This window comes from Polypterus senegalus, chromosome 15 (genome assembly GCF_016835505.1).
Source record: "Polypterus senegalus isolate Bchr_013 chromosome 15, ASM1683550v1, whole genome shotgun sequence".
NCBI lineage: Eukaryota > Metazoa > Chordata > Cladistia > Polypteriformes > Polypteridae > Polypterus > Polypterus senegalus.
In genome coordinates this window covers 118,145,254-118,172,828 of record NC_053168.1, presented here as the reverse complement: position 1 = coordinate 118,172,828, position 27,575 = coordinate 118,145,254, and the positions used below count along the sequence as shown (strand labels likewise).

Genomic DNA, 27,575 nt, shown 5'->3' with positions numbered 1-27,575 from the left:
TAAATAAAATGTTCCTTGATAGGAAAAGTCAATTCAGTAGTATGAGGTTAAGTACATTTAAATTTGAAGTTGTATACTTTAACTCTTGCCTTTCCTTAGTAAAATGTTTGCGACACTTATCATTATTTATTATCTTTTATACAGCATATTAATTACGTTCATGATATGATATATAATGAAAGACATTTGCATTGTTATTCAGGCAACCTCACAACACACACTGGTGAGATTCCCTGCTGTTGTATCTTTGTGTCAGGTAGTGAGGCGCAGTGGTTAAGGCTTTGGACTTCAAACTCTAAGGTTGTGGCTTTGAATCCCACCGCTGACACTGTGTGACCTGTATTCATTTATGTAATATTAGTAACAAAGCCTCTGTTTGTCAGGTGTATTATTTAGATGTTGCTTACTTTTGGGTTGAATAAAAGGCTTTAAGCTGCCATATTTCTTAAATGATAATATTCAGACATGATTATCAGTGGTTTATGATGTGGATTTGTTATTCCATTAATTAATCAATTTCTCTGAAGCTCCCTTTTCCAGTTTTTAAATAGGTTTCTTATGTAGGCTGTTATTGCAGCTATCTTACAACTTCAGAATCCTGGGTTCAAATACCAGCCTTAGAATTGTCTTTTTTTTCTAAGTATGTATGTGTTTTAGTCAAGAGTATGCTAAGGTTTTCCTCACACATACCAAAGATGTTCATGTTACAGTTGGTTAGCTGGTTACTCTAAATTTGCTCAGTAATAGAGAGGGGCTAGGTGTGCCTATAGTGTAACCTTCAGTGGACTGGCACCCCATTCAGGGTTATATCCTGCATTATGCATGATGTTTCTGGGATAGGATTCCACTACCAATGACCTGGAACTAAATGTCTGGGTTGGAAAAAGTTTTGTATTTTTAGGTTTGTGGGGTATGCAGGTACTGGAAAGGTACCAGAAAACCCAAATTTTAAAAAGTTATGGACCAGCATTTTGGGATTTTCAGTACTCGGTCCCTTGATTGACGCTTGCTCTATCAGTTGTTGGAAAATGCTCATTTTGTATACTTCACAAAATGAAACTAGAACTTTTGATGTGATTGGGACACCCCGAATACTTTAATGTGATGCGAGCTTCACGCAAAACCACTCTCCTTGCTTTGACATGATCGGGACTTCTCAGCTGTCAAGAGGTGTGTAGGTGAAGCAAACAATTGGGCAACAAACCAGGGAGGCTGGTTTTGGAGTTATCTGTTATTTGCTTTGGAGCCATTTTGGTACCATTACTGATCTGATATAACACTAATATGTGAGTATCTCAATTAAACTTTATTCATTTGAATTAAAATTAGAATTAGATTTTGTATAAATATTATACTCAGTAATGGTTATACACATTAAACTTAGCACTGGAGATTGGTGATATGTTGCATATTGATTGGCACATGCAAGTAGGAATTTTCACTGTACTCTACATACATGACAGTAATGACTTCATAGTAGCCCATTTTGTAGGAATATGTGAAGAAAATTAAATAAATGCACAAATAAATAAAAGTACTTTGAAAATGTGAGCATAAATTAAGAAATGTGTCGTAAAATGTTTTTTGTTGCTTGTTTATTTAATTTTGTCCTTAATATTCCTCCAAATGCGTAATGAAATACAGCTTGAAATAGAACTTTCACTCTCACTTGTCAAAACTGAGAGGCTGGGCTGTAGGACATACTGTGTTTTAATTGGTGAATGATTTTCTGTAGATTGCTAATGCCTAACTCAGTATGTCAGTACGGGAGATATAGGTTAAAGAAATAGCAAAAGAATTAATTAGAAAAATGCTTATTTCAGAAAGAAATATTTATATTTATTAGAAAAAAATTACAATGTTGGCGGTCCTTTTAGATTACAATATTGATGAAACTGTTTTTGGAAGCATTGTTACCTGCCCATCCTTTGACGTTCCAGCGGAGTCAATAGACCATTTTCTTTTATGTGGCTTAAAAGTATAACAGTCTGCAGATCTACAGTATATGGAGTATCAGAGAAAACGATCAAAAGGTAAAAGAGCCAGTGTGTGATAAGGATAATTGTGACCCGCTAGACTGGCTAATTTGAGCAGCTATTTAAAGCTGATTCTCCAGCTAAGACACTGGACATCTCTGGGTCCACGGTTCTTGAAGTTGATCCTCCCATAAGCTGTGAACTATCCAGTCTCAATGAGATTGCACAGGTGGTGAACCAACTGACGGTAGGGAAGGATGCAGGGAAACTTCGGTATCTGGGATGAACTTATCTATGCTCATGGTAAGGATGTCGATCTTGCATTGCAAGCAGTCTTTGCTTCCATGTGGTCGATGGGCATTATCCCAACTCCCTGGAAAACCGGACTTATTGTCCCTATCTGGAAAGGGAAGGGTGATTGCCTGGATTGCGGCATCTACAGGGGGAATAATGCTCTCGGTGCAGGGTGAGATCCTTGCTAGGGCCATCCTCAATAGGATTCATGATCACTTGATCACCTATCAGCGACTGGAGCAGTCTGGTTTTATGCTTAATAGTTTACCATTGACTGTATCCTGGCACTGAAGGTTCTCATGGAGTGCAAATGTGGATATTGGCAGAGTTTCTTTGCAGCCTTTTCAATTTTCATAAAGCATTTGACTCATTTGATCCAACTGCCCTGTGGGACATCCTGCGACTTTGTGGTGTCCCTCCGAATTTGCTGGATATCATGGTCAGCCTGTACACTGGTACTGTGAGTACTGTGCAGAGTAAAGGCAGAACCTCTGCATTTTTCCTAGTTGATTCTGAGGTTTGTCAGAGGTGTGGTCTTGCTGCTACTCTGTTCAGCGCTTGCATGAACTGGGAGTTGGGCAATGGCGTAGGGTCCAGCGGCTGTTGGACGTCTGTTGGTTAAGAAAGATTCACTGATCTTGACTTTGCCAGTGATGCTGTGATCTTCACTGAGTCAATGGAGGCCCTGATTGGGACTCTCGAGACTGAGCGAGTAGTCTGAGTGTCAGGGCTTGCAAGTGTCCTAGATAAAAACCAAGATCCAGGCCTTTAATGACCTTTTGGGCACAACCATCAGCAGTGTATCTGTTGTGGAGAGAGTTTCTACCTGGCGACATTTATCTCTCTGATGACTGTTCCTTTGAAGTCAGTAGATGAATTGGGAGAGCATTGGGGGTGGCGGGGGTGAAGAGGTCACTAGAAACGGGTGTGTGGCGCCCCTGATATATTTGCAAAAGTACGAATGTCCAAGATTTTAGAGTCCTGGTGCTTCCTTTTTTGCTACATGGTTGTGAGAAATGGACGCTATCCAATGACCTGAGACAAAGACTGGACTCCTTTGGTACTGTGCCTCTTTGGAGAATCATTGGGTAGTGCCTGTTTGTCTTTGTGTCGAATGAGTGGTTGTTCACAGAGTCCTGAATGAGGCGCCTTGCCTGCATTGTGAGGGAATGTGATGGAGTGGGTTGGATCCATGCTCCCTGTTGCATTTGGGAGCCTCTGGAAAATGAAACTGTTTACAATCATGACCAGGATCAGCTTGACAGATGTGGACAAACACACACAAAGTAAGGAGATGGTGAAAAAGTGCTCTAGTGCTTTTATTAAAACAGTCAAACAAAATAATGTTCAAACAGTGCAGTGCGAAGTCTTCAATAAAAAAATAATCCATAAAATATGTTCTTTCGAGGTAAAAATCCCAATAAATAGAAAAGCCATTAAAACAAGGTTGATACACGGCAGGAAACAGTCTTTAAAAACACAAGCCTGGGTGCACTCCTTCAAAACCATTCATCTCCTCAGCTTATCCCGGCGTACCTTACAGCCGAGGAGACAAGTATCCATTGGGCATAGCCATCCATCTGTGGGTCTGGGTCACTGTCACTCCATGGCTATAACAGGGTTCCCCAATCCAGACCCAAGGCTTGGGTCCTCAAAGGTCTTGGGGCTTCCAGTCCGAGCCTTGCTGACTCCCACTGCCTTCCTGCACTTCTGCGGCAAGCCGCCTGTACCACTTGGTCGCTCCAACTCCCTAAGTCTCTCAGTCCTCCATGATAGCCCCTAAGTGGTAGCCACCCATTCTCTGGAGGTACTCTCCTCATAACTGCTTGCCTCCTGCTTCGCTGTCTCCCCCTCTAGGTCACATCTGCACCGTCTCTCCCTACCGTCTTTCTGCCTTCTTCCACTTTTCTCTTCTTTTAACCTATACTTTGTTCTCCTCCCATCTGTCCCTTGCATTCCCCTTTGATATGCTGGAGAGTGGTTGTCTGTTCATTTGCTTGATTGCCGCCTGGGTTGATGATGAGACAATCAGACTGCCAACATATGCTGGAATGGCAATGCATGGCTGGCTGACCACTTTACACCAACCCAGAGACGAGCTGACTTCTCAGGCAATCTCTTGCACATGCTTCACTTTTTGAGCTTGACCGTGTCCGATTTATTTATTTTATATTGGCGCATCGCCACTGCCAACCATCACGCTGCAATATGGTCATGTGGAGCAATTCCCTGAGGGTGATCTGGTTCACAGGATCCTCATTGTTGAAGACCTGAGTGGCTGGACCAGGCAGTAGCAGATAGATGGTCATTTCTTGGTAGTGGAAGTGGGACTGGACCAAATGTCTGCCTGTGTAGTTGCCAACCAGGATCCCAAGCTGTTTTATCATCTGGTGGGTGTAGCAGCAGATGCTGTTGGAGTACTTTGAAAGTTTTCTTCATGGTCTCCAGTTTTGCATCCCTTTTTCACCAGTTTTGGTAGCTCACTTTAATTCAAAACTGGATGGTTCTCTGGTTTGGCTGCAACATGATTCACATAAATAAAATGTATGTTGTAAAACATAGCCACTGTTGATTGTGATGAGTTCAGAAATAATTTTGAAATAGGACACATTTTGTATCATGAGGGATATGAAGAAAAAAATCAATCCATTATAACCTGTAATAATCATAGTATGTCCTATTAAAACTTTATAAACTGTGGTGGTTTTTAAAATGAATTTTCAGATAATGCACTATACACTATACTGCAAATGTTTTGTTTTTTGTTATACAGAATTGAAATTAGTTTTTTTCATCAGGAAATATGCTAAATAAAGTTAAGGTTGATGGTCATGTTAGTAAAGATATATACATTTTGAAAGCACAGCTGCAGTGGTTTATTTTATACCCCATAAGCCTAGTCAATTTTATTGTCTTGTATAAGCAGGAAATTCTTAGTTATATGTCTCCTTAGATCAAATGATGGTACAATACAATAAATTAATAAACTATACGTAGCAAGTTTATACAATATTTGTTTGCAAGTATTTACATAAATGATTGTTATGTTACAATATTTTTTGTTATGACTGTCTGTTCAGCAACCTTTTGACTTGTGGGTAAAAACTAGAATTGAGTCTTCTGTTGCAAGTGCCTATTGTCCTGTACTGTTTGCTATTTGGTACTCATCAGTGGCATGGAATTAAGTTGTTATTATCTCCCTTAAGAAAAAAACAATCCAGGACTCCACTGTTCTACTTTTTAGTATTACAAAATCAGTGTCAGACATTTTGCTTTAAGGAAAGTTGCTGCTGTAACAATATAAAGTCTTGGTCTCCAGGAAAGGTTTTGCTATACTTCTAAGAGTTGGTTACTGGATTTAAGGCTGATGCTAAAACCAAATTTTAGTATTTGATGTGATTATCACACATTTTTACTAAAGTGCATATTGAGCTGCTCTTAAATTCCTAAATGTAAGTTTGTGTGACATGACTGCTGTATAAAATTCTTCCCTGTTATTTTTTCTGTAATTCTTTGGAAGTATGACTTGATACAGACACAAACACCACAATAAAGTGATAATTGGTTGTCTTTTAGCAGCCCTCCATTATAAAACGCAGTAGACCAGAAATGATCTTTATTGAACACAAAAATCACCACAGGGAGTGCACAAAAAAAAAAAACACCTATAGCCTGGGCTACCTTAATGGCCATTGAACCTCTTTTTGTTCAGTAGGTTGGCTTGCTCTCTTGGCAACCACATCCATCACAACAAAGCACTAACCCTTTGATTTCTTTCTCTCCAGACCCTTTGCTTCCCCTCAACTTTGAGCTAAATATGCCCTTGGCTGTGGACATGGCTTTAATCCTCATCTTTCAAAGTGCTACTGAACTGAGGGACAGCGTTCCATTTGATCCAGAGACACCAGTCCAGAACTCCCTGTAATGCACTCTGGTCCCTTTACAACAGTGATAATCTGATTGCCCTTAAAGCAGAGAGTCAAAATTAGCTCCACAGCTGTCAGTTCCATTAGAGAGACAGCACTGTCTCATAATTTTCTCCTTTAAGACTGGGTGCCCCCTGTTGGCCAGGACCTGCTGCCACCTCTGGCAAGTATAAAAGATCATAAGAAAACTTTCAAACAAAAGGAGACCACACAGTCCATCAGCTTTTTTTTTTAGCTAATAGCTAAGCTATCCCATGCAGATACTTCTTAAAAGTTGTCAAGGTTTCTGCTTCAACTACATGACTCTGTAGTTTTTTTCTGTCTTTTCTCCTACTTTATTTAGTCTGACGACTAGACATTTCTTCCAGCTGGTGACATTTCTTCCAGCTGGTGGGTCTTCTCCCATTTTGTGCCCTGTAGCTGCATTATACACTTACTTACTTCCAGGCTGCACCACTCGCACTATATCTCTATTATGATGGAGCTGGTGCCCTTGACTTATACCATTTTGTGACACACAGCACACATAAAAGGTGGACTCCCCCCACCGGTCTCAGTTTTTTCATAGTTTCATGTGCAGTTCCTTTCTTGCTCTCTGTGTGTCTTAAACATGAACTATAGAACTTGGCTGTGCAACCTATTATAACTCTTGCCTCTGGAAAGATCATGCCAGCTGAATTTCGCCTTAATCTCTCTATATACAGTAGCTAGAGTGTGCCTAACCAGACGTCTACTGTGTTTTCAGGATAAAATGTTCCACACCTTTTTGTAATGTTTAATAAGGTCTTGTAACCAGTAATATTTCAGTAAAAAATATTTATACTTTGAGAAAAATGATGTAAAGCAAACATTCAATGTGCCTTGGTTGCATATACATACATGCACACTCTTTCTAATGGTTGGGTTTCAGCTGTGTTTAGCTTTACATATGTACTATCCATTCAAATTGTGTATAAAGATAATTTTACCTTCAAATGATTATTTGCTGTGTGATAATCTGAACTGTTAAGGTAGGTGCTAATAGTTAAATAATTATGTATTTCTTTTACTCACTCAGCCATTTTAATTTCCATTTCACAGGCTATGTGCAGAGTCTTATACGTCGTGTTATAAACAACGTTAACATTGTAGTAAACAACCTGATTTTAAAATATGTGGAAGATGATATCGTTCTCTCTGTCAACATAACATCAGCAGAATGCTATACGGTTGATGAATTTTGGGATCGGGCTTTCATGGACATCTCAGGTAAGCAAGTGAGGAGCACCTAAGCAAAGAAAATTTTAATTGATTGATATTTAAGTATGCAAGTAGCAATATTAAAGAACATGAACTTAAGACTTACAGTCAGTGAATTAGGGTATACGTCAATGATAAATTACAAAACATTAACAGATTAAAGACATTATGAAACACACTAATGTTGTGATTGTCCAGTCCTTAAGAATAAGCTATGGACATGCATTATGTTTTTTTCTGTTTTTGAAAGGGTAATTGTTTGATTTAACATTCCACCACTGTTGAGAAAGTAGACCATGATCCTCAGGATTAGGTAGGAAATAATGGTAGCTGTTTTAGTTTTGTACAGTGAATATGGTGTTCAAGGTGTAATCATTATCAAATAGTGTATCTACAGTAGTTGTATTCTCCTATCTACAAAAGATTGTGGATTTCCAAAATGGGTATGAGTGATGTGTTCATAAAAGCATTAAATACACCATTAACATAACAGTTCAGTGTAGTGTAAGATTACATTAGGTTGAGTGAAGGACATACCTTTCTTATGAGAACAGCAATAACTGAACATTCCATGTAAATCAAGAAAAGTTGTTCAGGTTTCACTAACTTTAATTCCTGAAAAACAAAACAAAAATCTTGTGGTAGAGGTTTTTTGTGGATGTCCTGAAATGATCATACCTGACAGTTTAATTCTGACATCTTTCTGTGATTACCTTTTTCAGCTCCTGATCTCGTCCTTAGGAAAGTCATTAATTTTTCTGATTGCACTGTTTGCCTGGATAAGAGGAATGCCAGTGGGAAAATTGAGTTCTACCAAGATCCACTCTTGTACAAGTGCTCTTTTAGAACTCGCATGCACTTCAGTTATGATAACATCAACTCCAAGATACCATCTGTCATTAAAGTATGTACTATAATGTTTTTATGAAAATAATTACCTCTGACAGTTCTACGAGGGACTAATTTTTTCTGTTATTTAATTTCTACAGGCACTATTGAACATTGCTATGTGAAAGATGTTGTTAATTTAATTAGGCTTTTTAAAGTTACTTTAACACAGTAGTAGGCCTCATGTGACTGATATAAACTCTGGAAAATATCCTCTTCATCTCTTTTTTTATTTTATTTTAAGCAGCTGCCCACATTTACTCTCTAAATATATAATTAAATTTCTCTAATACTTTTCTTGGATAATTTATAAAGCTGTTCCTTTTCATGGCATGTCTTTTGGTCTGGGCCTTCTCATTTTCTTCATGCATCTCTGATACTCTGCTTAGTGTTTCTGAGATTGCACTGGAAATTCAGATTTTTTTGTAACCAGATACCTCTTAGAAACAATCTGACTTTGCACATCTCTCTTTTTTAACAAAGTCTCAAAGACTCGGCTGTTTGCAAGCAAGAGTCTCTGGTAGCCAGAAACTTCAAGATGATACATATGAAAAATAAGCTGCCACTTACTTACAAATTATTTTTGTGTTAAATTGACTTAATTTACATTTATTTCATAACTGCTCTCGCATATCTATAACTTGTATGACATAGTTTATATGATAAGTACTTTAAAAACAAGGCAGTCCCTCTCCCTTAACATATACCCTTGTTTTGGCATCTTGAGGTTTATACTTGATGGCTGCTTTCATTGCTATTGAATTCCACTTTATTTTTATTTTGAGATAAACAGTTTATCCTTGCAATATCTCCTTTCAAACAAATATCAAACATGGCTGGTGGTAAAAGGGTAGAAATGTACTGAAATTAAATAATTTTGCCCCAAAAAATTCATGGTCAGGAGCAACAGATTCACCTAAACATTTACATGTTCATAAAAACCTTAATATGTCACTAAAGTTTGCTTTGCAATTATTTCTAAAGTTATTCTTTTACTGCTTCTCCTTCTCCCACCTTTGCATGCTTATACATTCTTATTTGTAAAGTGGACCACTTTGTTGTATCGTCATCTGCTGCTACTTTCTTGGAAGAACTAACTCAACTACCAACATAGTAGCACATAACTGTGAAATAGGGTTAATCTACCAACCATTAACAGATGAAAGTTAGATTGGCTCAAAATAAATATGTGCCCTGATAACAAAATACTTCAGATGCATTGCAAAACTTTCCCCCCAGAGTAGCTCCAGAACAAAAGCCATAAATGCTATGACTGCTGGGGATTTCATGAAATGTAGTGAAAACATAAAAATATGTGGCTTATCAGCACCATCTGATCAAGCATCTGCACAAGGTAATTGTGATATATATATTTGTGCACAAGGAAATAATGATACATAAATGTGTTAATTTGAGTAGATAACAGACTGCCTAGTAATAGCTACAACATTATTTTAGTAGACCAGGTTGGAAACTTACATCAGTGGACCTAAAAGTATGGTCTGTGAAATGAGAGTCAAAAAGAGGTATCAAAAAGTCTAAAAGATAGGAGTCATTATCTCAGACAAAAGTGACTTTTAAATTGTCTGGATATTTAACTAGGTTATATAAGGTTGTTAAGGAACACAAAGCAGCAATGTAATGTGTGTAGGGGTCCAGGGAGAATCCCTGCTTAATGCCCATTGGCTGAAATAATAGTAGTTATTGAAACATGCTGATGGAACACTAGTGTATCCTTCTGATTGCTGGTCTATGAACTGATCATGGCTTCCTGTCTTGGACTACTTTAAACTGCTGGGAGCAGAAGGTTCAGAATGGGACCCTGGGTGAAAGTGATGTTACATGTTTTTTCCTGAGAGCCCTTCTTATACACTAGGGGTTGAAATGGAAACTGGTTTGAAAAGACATGTAGCCCTCCAACTCTTCCCCCAGGTAACCATTAATTAATACCTGTAAGACACTCTCTATACTTCTGTGATTTACAAGGTATTTATTTATAATAGTCAGACTACTACCTGACATCCACGCTTAGGTCCATGAGAAGTTTGATTAAACTACCATGGTGGAGCATCACTTTCTTGCAGATGGTAACAACTTTACTTGCAGTGTTATTCCTTCCTGCTCCATTCTTGCATATTTGTTATGATTGCATCATCTCTCAGTCAATTGATAATTCTTCTGATTAATCTGTCACTAGTCCAACTAATGTCAATCAATCTGCAAGTGTGTCTATTAAATTCACATTGATGACCGCATGGAGAGTCCACCTCTGGCCATTGTATCTGTTTAACGTTAACCTGTCTTGTGAGAATCACTGCTGTTGCTGTTTTAGCGCCGGCAGGCTGCTTATTGTTGTGTTGCCTTCATGACGTATGGTTTATAATTGATCATTATCTGACTCCATGGAATTGAATTGTAAATCTAAAAATATTGCATTAGTGCAGTGTTTTTCAATCATTGTGATGCGGCTACTGGGAGAAGCTGCCATAAAAAGCAGCTCCGTGATTGCCATGTTAGAGCACTTTGGTCATTTCTCCTGGCTGCTCTAGTACTTCTCTGTTGGTTGTGTGGTCGACAGCGAGCCTCCCAGGTCTAATGGATAGTGGACATATGATTTGCCTCTGAGGCAGAGAGGTATGGGCAAAGGGGCGAAATAGCTTGGAGATGGCATCAAAGTGCTCACTAAGTACCATGTCTCTGAACGCTGATCTCTGACCTTCTTTCCTATGGACTTCTTTAGTAGTCCCGACCCTTCCGACAGTATGTATCAATGTTTGTGGTTAGTAAAATAGTGGTGTGCCTTGGGATGATTTTGGTTACAAAAAGTGTGCCACTAAAGAAAAAAGGTTGGGAAACCCTCATTTAGAATATGATTTTAATACCTATTCAAAAATTATTGTAGTCATTTTAATAATGAACTATGCTAACAAGTGACAGTTGTTAATAGACCATCTGCTGTATTGTTGAGTAGCTTAGTCTTTGGTCTAAGTACTGCTAATTTATATAAAACATGCTTTCTTTTGATTAGGTCAATTAGTTGCTTGTATTATAGCACAAGCAGAGGCAGAGGAAGCAAGCCGAAAAAATGATATGCGCACTCTCTTTCAAAAGGTCAAAACGCTCAAGAAAGGAGTTAAGCTGAATGAAAGGTGCAACAACATCAGAGACAAGGATGGCAACCTGCTCACCAAGGACATCGACATTCTTAAGCGATGGTATGAATATAGTAGAGGCCTTTACAATGCAAACATTGAAACGGATGGTGACGTTCTTGAACAATTATGGCCTAATTGCAAGAGAGAGGAAGAAGAGCCAGACCTTCTTGAAAGCGAAGTAAGAGCAGCCATTATGAAGATCAAGATACGGAAAGCTCCTGGTATCGACAACATTGAAGGAGAGCTAATCAAAAGCGGCGGAAGAGCAATGGTTCAAATCATGCACAAGATCTGCAACAAGATATGGGACACAGAAAAATTTCCGACGCTTTGGATTAAGTCTCTTATAGTTACTATTCCAAAAAAAGGGGACACCACTAAATGCGAGAACTACCGCATGATAAGCCTTATCTGTCACGCAAGTAAGATCATCTTGGAGATTATCAGGAGCCGGATGAAGAACAAGATAGAAGTGCAAATGGCGGAGGAGCAAGCCGGATTTAGGTCAAGACGTGGTCCAATTGAGCAGATCTTCTCACTCAGACTGTTATGTGAAAAGTATCTCTCATTACAGGATAAAGAGCTTCACTTGATTTTCATCGACTTCAAGAAAGCATTTGACCGAGTGTGGCACCAAGGCCTCTGGAAAGTATTACATCACTACGGCATACACCCAAAGCTGATCAGTCTGATGGAGAACCTGTACAAGCGAACGCAGAGTGCCATAAGAGTCGGAAGAGAGGTGACAGAGTGGTTCAAACTAGCAATCGGAGTACGCCAAGGCTGCATACTATCGCCGGATCTCTTTAACATCTATCTAGAGCACATTATGCGGGAGGAACTCGACGGACTAGAAAGCAAAGGAGCATGCGTGAATGGCAGAACGATTAACAATCTTCGTTTTGCTGATGTCATCGGTCTTATAACTGAACTCCGCAGTCACGCACAACTCCTGCTAAATAAGGTGGAAAGCATCCGTTCTAGATACGGACAAGAGATAAGTGACACCAAGACAGTATGGATGCTGCTGAGCTCAAAGCCTGAGCAAGAAACGAAGAAAAGAGTTGAAGAGGGCATGTTGCTCAGAGGAAAGAAATTGCAGCATGAAGACAGTTTTAAGTATATTACGATGAACCTTAACCACAACGTGCGACAGCTCGAAAGACATCAGAATGAGAATAGCCATAGCCTTAAGGTCAATGAATGACCTGGACAGTATCTGGAAGAACAAGAACATCAATAAGATAACCAAAATGAGACTATACAACTCGCTTATAGTACCGATTGCCCTGTACGGATGCGAAACGTGGACTGTTAGAAGTGCTGAAGAAAGACAACTGCTCGTGTTCGAGATGACAGCGCTCAGAAAGATACTTGGAGTACGCATCATAGACAAGATGAGAAACGAAGACATCAGGAAAGCCCTCAACCAGACAGAAACGATAGTGCAACGAGTGCACGAACGACAACATAAGTGGCTAGGTCATGTACTCCGGATGGACAAGAACAGGATTGCTAACATCACACTACATGGAAGAGTGGATGGAACCAACAAGAGAGGGCGCCCAAGAATGATATGGGTGTCGACGGCACTCTCAAAATATGATATGGGATTGCAAGATATAACGCGGACGGCCCAAGACAGAGATCTGTGGCGTTTGATGTCTCCTCATGCTAGAGCCCACATCGACGTGTTATTACAACACTGAGATATGGCAAAAGAAGAAGATTATAGCACATTTTGTAATAAAGAAAGGAAAATGAATGTATACACTGCTTAATTTTTATTCTTTTGCTATTAGTTAAACTAAGTAAGCTCGCTTTATTTATAAAGTAAAATGTTATGTTCTAAATTTTACAAAATGCTCCCATTTGTTCATAAAATTACCTTGCATTTCAGTCATTGATGACCAAGATTGACCCTTAAAAATCACTTCCATTTTCCCTGCTTTCATGCTCATACACTTTATTTTTTGTTTTGCATTTATGTCGACGTATTCATTCAGATCTGTAGATAAAATGTGTTATCATTAAGAATAAATCACTCTTTCACAGTCAAAGGCATGATGGTGGTTGATTTCTTCAGTTTAGGGCCCTAAGCATGTACATAGACAGAAGAACATCTGTGATGCTACTTATTCTTCCTGACACACCTTGTGGTGCAACAAGAATAAATTGAGGTTTTCTGTTTTCTATGCTGTATATGTGTGCAGTACTTGTAATAGTGGTGGTAGGATAGTCTTTAACTTTCAGTGGCCCTGTAATAGAAAAGTAGGTTCTAAAACAGGACAGATGTTGTTAATTATCACCTTTAGCATTCAATTATACAGTATTTAGGCCCCCTTTTTCAAAATTTTATGACTTCCAGACTTTTATTTACACCATTTAAACTAATTTTTCCCCACATTAAGCAACACTCAACACCCCAAAATGACAAAGTGAAAACAGGATTTTAGAATTTTTTGTAAATTTATTACAAATATTGAAATGAAAATTTAACATTGAGAGAAGTATTCAAATTCCGTCAGTCCTTAATTGAAACACCTAGAGTTGTGACAAGGTTTGTACACCTGGATTTGAGGATTTTCTTCTATTCTTCTCTGCATATCCTCTCAGGCTCTGCCAGGTTTGATCAAGACAAGCAGACAGGTATTTTCTGGTCTCTCCAGAGATGTGTGATTGGGTTCAAAGTTCTGGCTGTTGCAGATCCTCTTAACATAAACAGAATTGACTATGTTTAGGGCTATTATTCTGTTGGAAGGTGAACCTTTGGCCCAGTCTTAAGTTCGAGAGTGCTGTGGAGCAGGTCTTGAATAATGATAGCTCAGCTTTGTTACTTTCAGCTTTCTCTCAGCCATGTCCAGTCCCTATTACTTAAAAACAATTTCTCCATCATGCTTCAGTATTGGAATGTGATTGCATAGATGCTGAGTGGTACCTTGTTTCCTCCTGATGAAACCATCATTAGTGTCATGTCTGAACAGAGAATCTTCCATATACTGAGAGTCCTTTAGATGCATTTTTGCAAACTCTTAAGTGGTCTTCCATGTGTGTTTTACTAAACGAGAGGCTTCTGTCTGGCTACTCTGTCATAAAGCCCAGATTGGTGGAGTGCTGAAATGATTATTGTCCTTCTGGAAGTTTTTCCGATCTCCATACAGGTTCTCAGAAGCTCAGCCAGAGTGACCACTAGGTTCTTGGTCACTTTTCTTACCATGGTGCTTCTCCTCCAGTTGCACAGTTTGGCTAGGTGGCTATCCCTAGGAAGAGTCATGATTCCCTTTTCCTCTTCACCCTGTACACACTGGACTTTTGTTACAACTTGGAGGCATGTCACATGCAGAAGTTCTCAGATGACACTGCTATTGTGGGGTGTGTCAGTGGTGGACAGAATGAGGAGTACAGAGGTCTGGTGAATGATTTTGTTGAATGTTGTTGGTCAAACCAACTGCTGTTGAACATTTCTAAAACAAAGGAGAAGGTTACCAGCAGTTATAAATAAAAAAATAAATTAATCAGGAAAAATGTATATATTAAAAAAAACACTTTCAATGCATCTAATTTCTGTTTAACTACTATTTAGTGGAGCTACCCCTGCTTTGATTCCAGCTGTAAATTTGTTGGGCTAGGTTTCTATTGACTTAAAGCTAGAAAATGTATCTTTTTTTATTCATTTTTGCCTTTGTTTATAGCATGCCTATGATTATTGTGTTAAAAGGTATGATTTTTCTTTAACTTAAGCTTTCTGGCAGACAGCAGGACGTATTTCTCTAAATATCTCGATAGTTGAAACTAATAATTTTACCCTGCCTCCTGATCTTGGCATAAACCCTCTAAGTGTTTCATAGCTTGTTGCTGCCACTTTGTTCTTTGAGTGCTGAGCTATATTGGCTTTGCGACAAACATGTCTTTAGAAATTATGGGCTAAACATTTCTACTATGGTATCATCAGAAGAGAAGAGTTTTTTCCACATGGTTGTGGGAAAATTTATATGGACTTGGGTTTTTATTCTTGTGAGAAATTAGCTTGCATTTTGCCAACCTGCCCAACAGCACAGCCTTGTGGATACACAAATAGGTTATAATATGTGGTCAGTTCCTCCTGTAAATTCTCATAGATCTTATTGAAGCTGAAAAAAGACCTAATGTGATTATCCTTGATTTCAGACTATACAGCTACACCAGATGAAATTTCAGTAATGGTTTGTAGACTCGTTGATATCTATATAAATAAGAAATGCAGGCTTCAAATCAGCTATTCTTAGTCTGTGAACAGTTCATTAAGTGCCACTCAGAAAACACAAAGAAATAAAAGTCAACTTTTCTTTCCTAAGGTATATTTTATATATCTTCTATATTGATAGTAAATAATAATCTGCATTTGCTGCTAAGTGCGGCACACATGCTGTTTCACTTTACTTTTAAGAAAGCTTCTTCCCATGAGAGATTGTAGACAAACCACTGTCTTAAAACTTGTTTTCTTGTTTTCCTAGTGAAATATAATGTGAAAGTTTTGCATTAGTTATTAATGATGAGAATGTCCAGTATCTTCAATGCATTTATATTTTTAAATTTTGGAGTAAAGGTTTATATAAATGTGTAAATGTTTTACAAAAACAACTTATCAAATTACTGTGTTCAATAATACACTGGCAAACCTTATGGATCTATCCATCCATCCAGCCTTGTACATACACCACAAAGTGTACAGTGATTAATTTGAAAACTCTGTTAACAAACAAAAAAAAAAAGACTTCATGGTGTCACAGATGCATGCATGCTGCCTTTTCCTTCTTTTCAGACAGCATGCATTTTGCAGCTGGACAGTATTGATCAAAATTCTGATAATAGATTATTTTTCTGCCTTCCAAGAAGCAAATTTATCTGAGGTACATCTATGCTGTGACCACCCGCTCCCAACCACATGAATAAAGTCTGACTGCCTGAGTCTGCTCACAACTCTTAAATTTATTCCCATGCCACAGAACCATGAGTCAAGTCTAACAGGAATGCAGACTTCTAGTCAAAAGATCTGTGATAAAATACGCATGTATTTAGCCCTACCCCAAAATTCTAGTAAGGATGTCTCTAAAGTTTTATAATCACATGTGCAAAACTTATACTTGTTCCTTTCTGTATCTTAATTGCTAAATCATTTGAGGTACTGTATGTCAGATATTTCTTTTGATTGGCATGTTTTTGAAGCTCTTATGCTGATTTATACTATGTTGGTTTTGAATCAAATGCTACTACATTATATACTATTTAATCACAAACTTTGTTCTTTTATCTTAGCCTTATTAATATTCAATTAGAAAAATGTGTTGGCTTTCAGAGTATAGTATTTATTCTATAATTATTGACTGATAAGAAGAGTTAAAAAATATATGGTGAACAGGGTTCAGTAAATGAAACCTGACCCAGCCACATCCACTCCAAATACCTTTTTTGTCCAGGAACGCCAGTCACAATTTCATATGCAGACAATTTATTAGTCTGTTGTGGTTCTAATACCCATACAGTAGATTTTTCTTTACTCCAGTTAAAAATGATGTAGGCACAGCCATTATATGGAAAAATGATAGACATAATGCTTTCTTCACTTACATAGAACAGTAAGTTGAAGCATTTTGAATGCTGTCATCTCTGATATTATTTTAAATTTATACAAACCACTAGGGTTTTTTAGACAGCTGAAAATTTAATTTCTCATTGTTTACATCAGTACCACTAATTTCCCACTTAATCTGGCAGCCAATCCTCTGTAAAGGGACTGTCTAAGTTTACACCTGTATATTCCATTTTGCACTGCTTGTGCTAGTATAAGTATTATGTTAGTGTAGGTAGCTCATCAGCAACATCTGCTGAAATGCTATATAACTGTAAAGTTTTTGTAATTTCATTTTGGGGCTGTAGAATAAAAGTTTTATGGGAATCAAATATGAAGAGTTACCATGATGATAGAGAGGTAAATAAAAAAAAGTACCTCCGCATTCTGAGAAGGATTGGGTTTATAATCAAGTGTGGAAGAAAATAAAAAAGCTATGAAAACAAATATGCAGAATTCCTTATTTGTTACCTGCACAGTGGCATTCTTCAATTTCCCAGAATGAATCATTGAGTAGGCAGACTCAAAAAGGTACAATATACATCCACATAAACAACCAGTTGTTTTAGCTGCTTGAATTTAATAACAAACTTTCTGATAAGGAAGTCATTTTTTTTTTTATCATCCTTCATGTTAGTCTTCCACTTTCACTAAGATGAGATGTAATGTTTCTTTTTAATTTGCAGGTTCAGGCTCTTGTTGAAAGTCTTAAGCTGTCAATTACAGATCAGCAGCTGCCTATGTTTATTCGGATAATGCAGCTAGCGATCGCCCTGTATTATGGAGAAATAGGTGGCCACAAAGAAGGAGAAGCTCAGGACATGGGCACCCATACCAAAGAAACCATCATTAATATCTCAGGTACTGCATTCTTTGATTTCAGTGTGTCTGAGTAAACAAACATGTAATTTAATTTCCATGATACAGTGGCAACTTTACGTAAAAGGACTAAAGAAAGTGCGGTACTGTAATTGGTGTATTGATAATGGTCACTAAAATATTTGTTTTGATGGTAGAGCTGATTTCCTTATATGTTATCCTAAAATTATTTACTCAACTAGTATTCTTGTTCTAGAACACCAGAGCTTGATATGAGAACTTTGCTAAAAAAAATTAAGATGCACTGGTGCATTCAAATCAATGAAATGTACTTTTGCAAAATCTGAATTTATGAAGAGGTATGTGGGTAATGAAATACTAGTTGGCAATGTTAGCACTTGCAATTTAATGCCAGATGTAAGACTGAGTGTCATGCTACTGCTATGTGAAATTCTGAGAGGTAATTAGTATCCTATCACCAAAATATACAAGAAAGGATTAAATCTTGGAACTGAACTGTTTGAGATCTGGTTATGAAAAAGGGAGTTGCTTGTATAACAACTGTACATTATGTGAATTAGTTTAGTGCTATATTTTTCACAGTATCTTAGCAAATGTACCTATTTCTTGTATCAATTTTCTTGATGTATGTTTTAAGATATTTTATATCTTAGTCCAGTACTAATGGTCTCTTTCAGCTGATTTGTTGCGTTCATGATTTGAAGATCCTTAATATTATACTGTACTTAGTTTGACATAGAAAATATGAGAGACAAGTGTCAAAATACAGGGTTTGAACAAAGTATTAAGAAAAACTAGCTTGAATCTTATTATACCAGTTGCTTGCAAATACTGTATGGAGCCCACTTGCTTGCATAGAATTCTGTGCCTTGCCCTATGAAGCCCTGCCCTTTTAAAAAAGGAATTAAAGTGATTAAATAAAATTACTTATTAATTAGTAAACTTCATGAACTGTAATTTTAATAATTAAAAATAAATCCATTTGTTCTCACAAATACTTTGACTAATTCAGGGTACCACAGCCTGTCCTGGCTACATTGGGCAAACAGGATGAGTCAAACCTGAACGATTTTCCCTAACATCCCAAAACCACACTCCCTCTCACTTGTGAAATTTAGAGTGTCAGATTAACTTGACACGTGTGTAGTTGGAAAACTAGACTATTTACAGAAAGTCTACTTGAACTAGACCTGTGAGTGAGCAGAGCTACATTTTTTTTTATTTGTGTTTACAGAACAAACAAGAATTTTTAGAATTTCTAATGGTTATACTGTGTATTAACTGTAAGTTGTTTTTATTTTGTTTATTTATCTCATCTTGTTTAATATAATGGATTACCAGGTGTGAGATTACATCTCAACTCATGTGTAGTTCTGGTCACTGTGCTACAAAAAGAGACTTCAGCACTGAAAGCTATGTCGAGAAGAGGAAGCAGGTGTACCCCAGGAATAAATGTCATGACTTACTCTTTATCACAAATATATTTTGTTATACAGAGTGGCAATATTTTAATTTGCCTTGGCTGTACACAGCATGCAAAACAACACTGCGTCTACTTCTTTCAGTCTACTGTATAGGCACAGTTTAAATATGTAATAAATCTAAGAGACATTTGTCCTTTCATATTAATATAAGCATACAGGCATTAAAAGGATAGAATTTATAAAAAAAAAAAAAAAAGTCACATAATCTATATCCATATAAAGATGATGGAAAGTAAAGTATTAGAAGAGTGCATAAATAAAATTAATAAAAACTTATCATTAGATAGAAGAACAGTCTTATACATTTATGCGAAAATAATTTCATTTTACATTTACCTGGTGTTTATATATGAGGTAGTTTTCAATAAGCACCAGACATACTGTATATTTCATGGCTAGATCTTAAGTATGCTAAGAAAATAATTGGATTCATTTACTTTGATAGATTTTACCATTGTTAACCAGTGTGATAAAATAAGAGCACACAGAAACAAGACGAAGAGTTGGGGATCCTCCCTGTATACTGGTTGTGTACCAGTAAGGATTATGGTCAAAATAAGTCATAAGAAACATTCAACAATCACATAATGAATGCAGTGAGCTTTTATGGCAGTTTTGCAGGAAGTACAGTTGATGATGAGGAAATGACGTTGTCTGTAGAAGCCAGAGATGACGTCAGAATTGGGGGACGGAACTGAGGTCATTATGCAGAGACTGGAAGTATAGCGTTTCCGGGAATGCAGAAGGGGAGTCTTGAAGCGTGAAAGGGATCGCGGATCCGTGCGTGTTGTACCAGGTATTCGTGTTTTATTCTTTGTTTTTTCTGTTAATGAGAAGAGAGAGGCATTAGTGCTTCAATCCAACCCCCTAACTTTCGGTTTTCCACGTACCACCGTGACCTTTGGCTGTCCCCTATTAGCGCATGTGTGACACCAGCTAATTACTTTTTAGATTTGTGATGCTGTCATGGTTTATGTGAGTATTATTTGGACCTTACAAAGTACAGAGAACAATACAAAAAGCTGAATATAGCCATATACTTTATATTATTGGATTTGAGCCTTAAAAAATGTAACTAAAAATATACAAGCTAAGTTTGCTTTGGGCAGATAGAAATCGCATGAAACATTCATTTATTTTTCATAGTCCACGATTTCATTTCCCAATCCCAGAACACAACAATGAGTTCCTATATTGTCTGCTTTAAAATAACGAACGGAAAAACAATATAATTATGTGCTTCACTCCAATGCCTAACCTTCATTGGACTTTGATTTATAAATTAAATATTGCTAATTTTGAAAGATTGTAAACATAATTGCTTTTTTCTAGATTGTAGGATTCCACTTGAGAAAATTGTTCAAATGAAACCCTATAGTCACTATAATCCTCCACAGTGGTATGCAAATGTTTGGGCACCCTTTCTTAAACAGTTTTTTACTGTGAATATTTAAGTGAGCAGAAGATGAACTGATCACCACAAGGCATAAAGTTAAAAATGACACATTTCTTTAATATTTTAAGCAAGACTACATTTTATGCCATCATTTACAGGTACAAAATACTAAAAAAAAAAAAGTGAAAAGGACCTTAAAAAAATATTTTTGGCACCCAACATAATTATTACTTGGTAACACCCCTTTTGGCAAGTATCACAGATTATAAACATTTTTTGTAGCCAACTAAGTCTTTCAGTTCTTACTTAGGGTATTTTCGGTCATTTGTCCTTACAAAAGTTTAATTCTGCAAGATTCTTGAGTTTCCTTTCATGCCATACTCTTTTGAGATCTATCCACAGATTATAAATGATTTTTGGGTCAGGGGACTGTGAGTCTCATGGTAAAACCGCCAGCTTGCACCTCTTGAGGTATTCCATTGTGGATTTTGAGGTGTGTTTCAGGTCATTTATTTTGTTGCAGGACCCATCCTCTTTTTAAATTCAACTTTTCTTCCAGAATTTGCTGGTATTTATTTGAATCTATTCTTCCCTCTACTACCCATGACATATTCCCAGTGCCACTGGCTGCAACACTAACAAACCCAAAGCATGATTGATCCCCCACCCACTTAATAGTTGGAGAGGTGTTCTTTTCCTGGAATTTGGCACCCTTTTTTCTCCAAACATACCTTTGCATATTTTAGCCAAAACGTTCTATTTTGACTTCATCAGTACACATGACTTATTTCCAAAATGCATCACGCTTCTTTAGGTGTTAATTTGCAAACTTCAGGCTCTGAATTTTGTGGCTAGGGTACCGGAAAAGTTTTTTTTCTGCTGATTCTATCATGAAGGTCATATTTGTTCAGGTGTCGCTGCACAGTAGAACAGTGCATCACCACTTCATAGTCTGCTAAATGTTCTTGAAGGTCTTTTTCAGTCAAACAGGGTTTTTATTTAACTTTCTTGCAATCCAATAAGCAATTCTTTCAGAAAGTTTTTTTGGTCTTCCAGACCCCAATTTTTAACAACATTATGAACTGAGGAAACAGCTACCTGGAAACTGTTTGCTGTCTTCTTGTAGCCTTCTCCTGCTTCTCCTGAACAGTTTAGAGGTGAAATAGCACATTAGAAACAGCCTTTGACCTTCTTTGCCGTTATCACAAACTCTGTCTTACTCTTCTTTTTTAGTAAGCAGTCCTTCTCATTACGTCCTGCTGTTTTAATTTTGCTGTATATTTTGCCAACTGTGTGACACTGGCATTCCTGTCAACCCTGAAAAAAAACGCTGTCAAGTTGAGCTCAGCTAGATTAGATTCTAAATCCTGTGGTGAAGCAACTCTGCTTTGCCCTAAAGGCATACTAAAAAAATGATGCCCGTCGTTGCACTTTTCAGTTGGCTAATGTAAGTACCCTCTAAGCCTTTAAGTAGTAAATTAATTGGCCCACAAGATATAGGTAAAACCTCTTGTGTTATACCGTTGAGACTTTTACATGTGCTTTAAGTTTTGAAGGTTATCTAAATGGTTAAGTTCATTTTAGTTGTTAGCACGTTATTAACAGCTATATATTATTGCTTATTTTTCATCAAACTGCAGTTCATATAGGCCATTCTTTTGGAACTGTCAGAAAGTTTCTCTCCTGTTCCTTCTGTATCTGCCTGACATTTTACTGTATGTACGTAAGTAGGATTCAGTTAGCGTTGGGAACCTGCATATCAAAGTTCTTGAAGATGGGCCCATAGGTAACAAAGACCGTTGGAAAGTTCAATATGGCGGCCGACAGTGGCATCATACCACTGAAATAAGTACGTTCATCGGGTTCGGTTAGCACAGGGAAGCCGCCTACCAAATTTCGTGAAGATGGGGCCATGAATAAGAAAGTTTAACATGGCGGATGTTGTCAACCGTTATGTCCGCTACACGTAGAATTTCTAAATGAAACCTGCTTAACTTTTGTAAGTAACAGTTTGGCTAACTGAACTGTTCTACCCATGTGGAACCATCTGTCTCCCCCGTAGTTAAATTGAGACATTCATAACTTGGTAGCATCCCTGTCAATGTAACTGGTATTAGAAGCCAACAAAAAATATTATTTCACAATTATCCAAAAATTAAGATTCAAATACAGTACTTATATTGAAAGTATACTGTATATACAAATATTCTGAGTGATGCATATATGTTCGTACTTAATATGCGTTTTATATTCTTATTAATGTGTTTACTTTATTGCTAGCAGTGTTTCTGCACAGTATGAAGTGCTTGCAAGTATATATACAAATATTCTGTGTGATGCATATGTTTGTACTTAATGTTTTTATATTCTTAATATTTTTACTTTACTACCATCAGTGCGTTTGCACAAAATTAAGTGCATATAACTTGTGCAACATTGTGTACAATATGAAGATGAAAACTGCATTCTTTAAATGAATGAGCCCCTCACAAAAACTGGATTCTCTGTGCTTAAAAAATGAAATAATCAAACAGAAAGCGAAATGAGACAAAGTTTGCATAGACTCTTGTTTGTGGGGCCTGACTTGATGGGACTTGATGAGAGAGAACTTGGCTAACATCACCAGGAAGTGCTCCGTACACAGTTTTCAAAAGCAGTATCTGCTCGGCCAAGGCAGGGAGTCTTCCTTTAGCTAAAGCTGTAAAGAAACTGCTTCTGGGGGCTGTTCTGTTCCGGATGTTACGGGTTCATGTCTGGTCTCCGCTGGTTACTACAGTAATATTTTTAGAAATGAGATGGCTGATGGTGAATGAACTAAATTGAGACACTCTTTTTCTCCTTTACAGTTACAACAGAAATTTAAAGCAGGCAACCTTAATACTGATCTATCATCAATTTTTTTTTGTTTTTATACATTGTATGTTTATGCCGCAGCCACCTAGACTGTGTGTGAAAGAGACATGGGAATTTCTAATAGCACTTTCTATTGCCCTCGCTGTCTTAATGAAACTGAGTCACTTTATATATACAATATGTTGACCTATTCTGTCCGTCTTTTTATTCTAGTATGATATTTGCTTGCATTTTTGTCTGAGCTTAATTAAATACAGTAATCCCTCCTCGATCACGGGGGTTGTGTTCCAGAACCCCCCACGATAGGTGAAAATCTGCGAAGTAGAAACCATATGTTTGTATGGTTATTTTTATATATTTTAAGCCCTTATAAACTCTCCCACACTGTTAACATTATTAGAACCCTTTAGACATGAAATAACACCCTTTAGTCAAAAGTTTAAACTGTGCTCCAAAACAAGACAGAGATGACAGTTCTTTCTCACAATTAAAAGAATGCAAACATATCTTCCTCTTCAAAGATTGCGTCGAGAGAGAGAGAGGCAAACAATCAAAAAATCAATATGTGCTTTTGGGCTTTTAAGTATGCTGAAGCACCCACCAGGAAAACATACAAACTCCAGGCAGGGAACACTAGGGGAGTGACTCCCTATGAGGTAGCAGTGCTACCGCTTCACCACTGTGCCACACACACCATATGTGTAATTGTTAACAGTATTGATTATTTAAATGAAGTTAATGATTTCTGTAAAATGTAACATACATGCTTTAACACATTTCATCATGAAATTGATATCAGGTATTAATCTAAGGATTCTAAATTTGCAGACAGCTGGAATATCATAAATTTAATGTGTTCTGTGTGGCAATTGCTGCCTGCCGCTGTTTTGGTTGCCAGAAGCACATAGGGACGTTCCTAATGACAATGTAAACTAGCAGATTATGGTTGAAATTTCCACTTTAATCACGAAATAGACATTTTTTTTAGTTTGATGATTACTTCACCACATTGAACCATTCCTCTAACAGTGAAGCACGCACATTGATCGTGTAGGATAGGCAAAGCGGCTTGCTGTTGCATGTTGATAGTAAACAGAGACTCAGATGTCACATTCCAACTTGAACACACAGCGCCCCCCCAATTTTGCGCTGGTACTGGAACCTGCACATGCATTGCGTTATTTTTATGTTTATGAGAACATGCACAGAGAACGCATCAAATGAACTTTGGGAACGCATGGCAGCCATGATGCGTGCGTGTACGTGTTTTGAGTGTGAAGTATAAATTGGCCCTTAGTGCAGTCTTAGCTAAGTATGGTCCTCAAATCAAGGTCTTGTTACACTGAACAACGGAAAGAGATCAGGACTAAGTTTAACTAAAGACTAAGTCACATTTGATGAATTTTGCAGTGATTTTCAGTTGTAACTTTCATTTTTTAATAAGTTGAAAGCAGGCAGTGGCATGCTCCTATGAAGGAACGTTGCCTAGTGTGACATACACATATGTCACTTGTCACATGTACTTAGTGACCTCATTCCAACAAGCCCACATCTTTTTCGACAAAATCAGACGGTTTTGATTTAAACTTTAATTGTATGGATGGTCTCTGTGTTCGCATGAAAGCCACTGGCCGGTGGGAGCCGACCGGAGCCAAGGATCGGAGAGGCAACTGACAGCAGTAGCAGTAGTAGGAAGAAGGTCAGCTGCAGAGTGAGCGTCTCCCTTGTTGCGTGGCCCTGATAGGTGAAGCAAGAGGGACGCTAGTTTTAAAAGAAGGCACCGGGTTTGTTCTTGTTGGTTTTTAAAAACTGCTTCCTGAAGAACATTTTAAACCTCTCGTTTTAAAGGATTGTTTTTTCTATTTATTAATTTTAACCTCCACATGTTTTATTGGATTATTTATTTAATGACGACTTTGAATGAACTGCACTTTATTTATGTGGACACCTGTTTTGATGGACAGTTTTAAATAAAAGCACTGTTGCACTTTCAACCATCCCCTTGCTTAGATGTTTATTGCCTTCACTGACTAGCTCACTCGGTTTCATTATTGACGGTGTTGGGTTCAAGTGCTTCCAAAAATCAGATGGTAGTGTGGAGCCAGAACCCACATCGTCACAGTGGACAGCCATTTTTAGGTCTCTCCAGAGATGCTCAATTGGGTTTAGGTCAGGGCTCTGGCTGAGCCATTCAAGAACAGTCACAGAGTTGTTGTGAAGCCACTCCTTTGTTATTTTAGCTGTGTGCTTAGGGTCATTGTCTTGTTGGAAGGTAAACCTTCGGCCCAGTCTGAGGTCCTTAGCACTTTGGAGAAGGTTTTTGTCCAGGATATCCCTGTACTTGGCCGCATTCATCTTTCCCTCGATTGCAACCAGTCGTCCTGTCCCTGCAGCTGAATAACACCCCCACAGCATGATGCTGCCACTGCCATGCTTCACTGTGGGGACTGTATTGGACAAGTGATGAGCAGTGCCTGGTTGTCTCCACACATACCGCTTAGAATTAAGGCCAAAAAGTTCTATCTTGGTATCATCAGACCAGAGAATCTTATTTCTCACCATCTCAGAGTCCTTCAGGTGTCTTTTAGCAAACTCCATGCGGGCTGTCATGTGTCTTGCACTGAGGAAAGGCTTCCGACAGGCCACTCTGCCATAAAGCCCTGACTGGTGGAGGGCTGCAGTGATGGTTGACTTTCTACAACTTTCTCCCATCTCCTGACTGCATCTCTGGAGCTCAGCCAAAGTGATCTTTGGGTTCTTCTTTACCTCTCTCACCAAGGCTCTTCTCCCCCGGTAGCTCAGCTTGGCCGGACGGCCAGCTCTAGGAAGGGTTCTGGTCGTCCCAAATGTCTTCCAATTAAGGATTATGGAGGCCACTGTGCTCTTGGGAACCTTAAGTGCAGCAGAAATTTTTTTTGTAACCTTGGCCAGATCTGTGCCTTGCCACAATTCTGTCTCTGAGCTCTTTAGGCAGTTCCTTTGACCTCATGATTCTCATTTGCTCTGACATGGATTGTGAGCTGTAAGGTATTATATAGACAGGTGTGTGGCTTTCCTATCAAGTCCAATCAGTATAATCAAACACAGCTGGACTCAAATGAAGGTGATCTCAAGGATGATCAGAAGAAATGGAAAGCACCTGAGTTAAATATATGAGTGTCACAGCAAAGGGTCTGAATACTTAGGACCATAATGTGATGTTTCAGTTTTTCTTTTTTAATAAATCTGCAACAATTTCAAAAATTATTTTTTTTGTCTGTCAATATGGGGTGCTGTGTGTACATTAATGAGGAAAAAAAATTATTTAAATGATTTTAGCAAATGGCTGCAATATAACAAAGAGTGAAAAATTGAAAGGGGTCTGAATACTTTCCATACCCACTGTATGTGAATCCCTTTAAAAAACTTAGGGAACTTAGACATTTTAAGCTTTTGTGCGGAAACCTACAAGTATGTGTCAATAATATAATGTGCCGTATTATCTACATTAAGTTTTTGCTCAATTTTTCAGATACCTGTTTACTTTAGTAAATGGCAAGATGTTGAAATGCAATTTCAAATATGAAAAAAATCTGACTTTTTACTATTTGCATGAATTGTAGTGCCTTTGTTGGAAGATCATACTTTAATCAATGCATATACATTGGCTCAAAACTTAAATCTATCTAACTATGTTCACATCCACCAGATATGTTTCATTGATGTATTGATTACACTGAATAAACATGGGAGATTTGGTAGTACATATCTGCCATTAGGAAATCCACCTTTATCTTGTGAAATTAAAATTAAGGACCATTTTCCAAAATCATCATTAGTGATCAGCAGGGAAATTGGTCATTAGCTCATGCTTTTAGATTCAGTTGTAATAGATTGATTTTTAGTGCATTGTGACCTTATGGATGGAACTGCAATG

At 37.7% G+C, this 27,575-nt stretch overlaps 1 protein-coding gene across 1 annotated transcript in view; it reads left to right on the top strand.

Moving 5' to 3' along the window:
• Positions 1-27,575, top strand: part of LOC120516042 (vacuolar protein sorting-associated protein 13B-like) — a 614,714-nt gene that overhangs the window by 106,276 nt on the left and 480,863 nt on the right. The window contains exons 5-7 of the mRNA XM_039737477.1: positions 7,277-7,444; positions 8,158-8,339; positions 17,773-17,947. Of these exons, the coding sequence (XP_039593411.1) occupies positions 7,277-7,444; positions 8,158-8,339; positions 17,773-17,947 (525 nt within the window). The remainder of the gene's footprint in view (positions 1-7,276; positions 7,445-8,157; positions 8,340-17,772; positions 17,948-27,575) is intronic.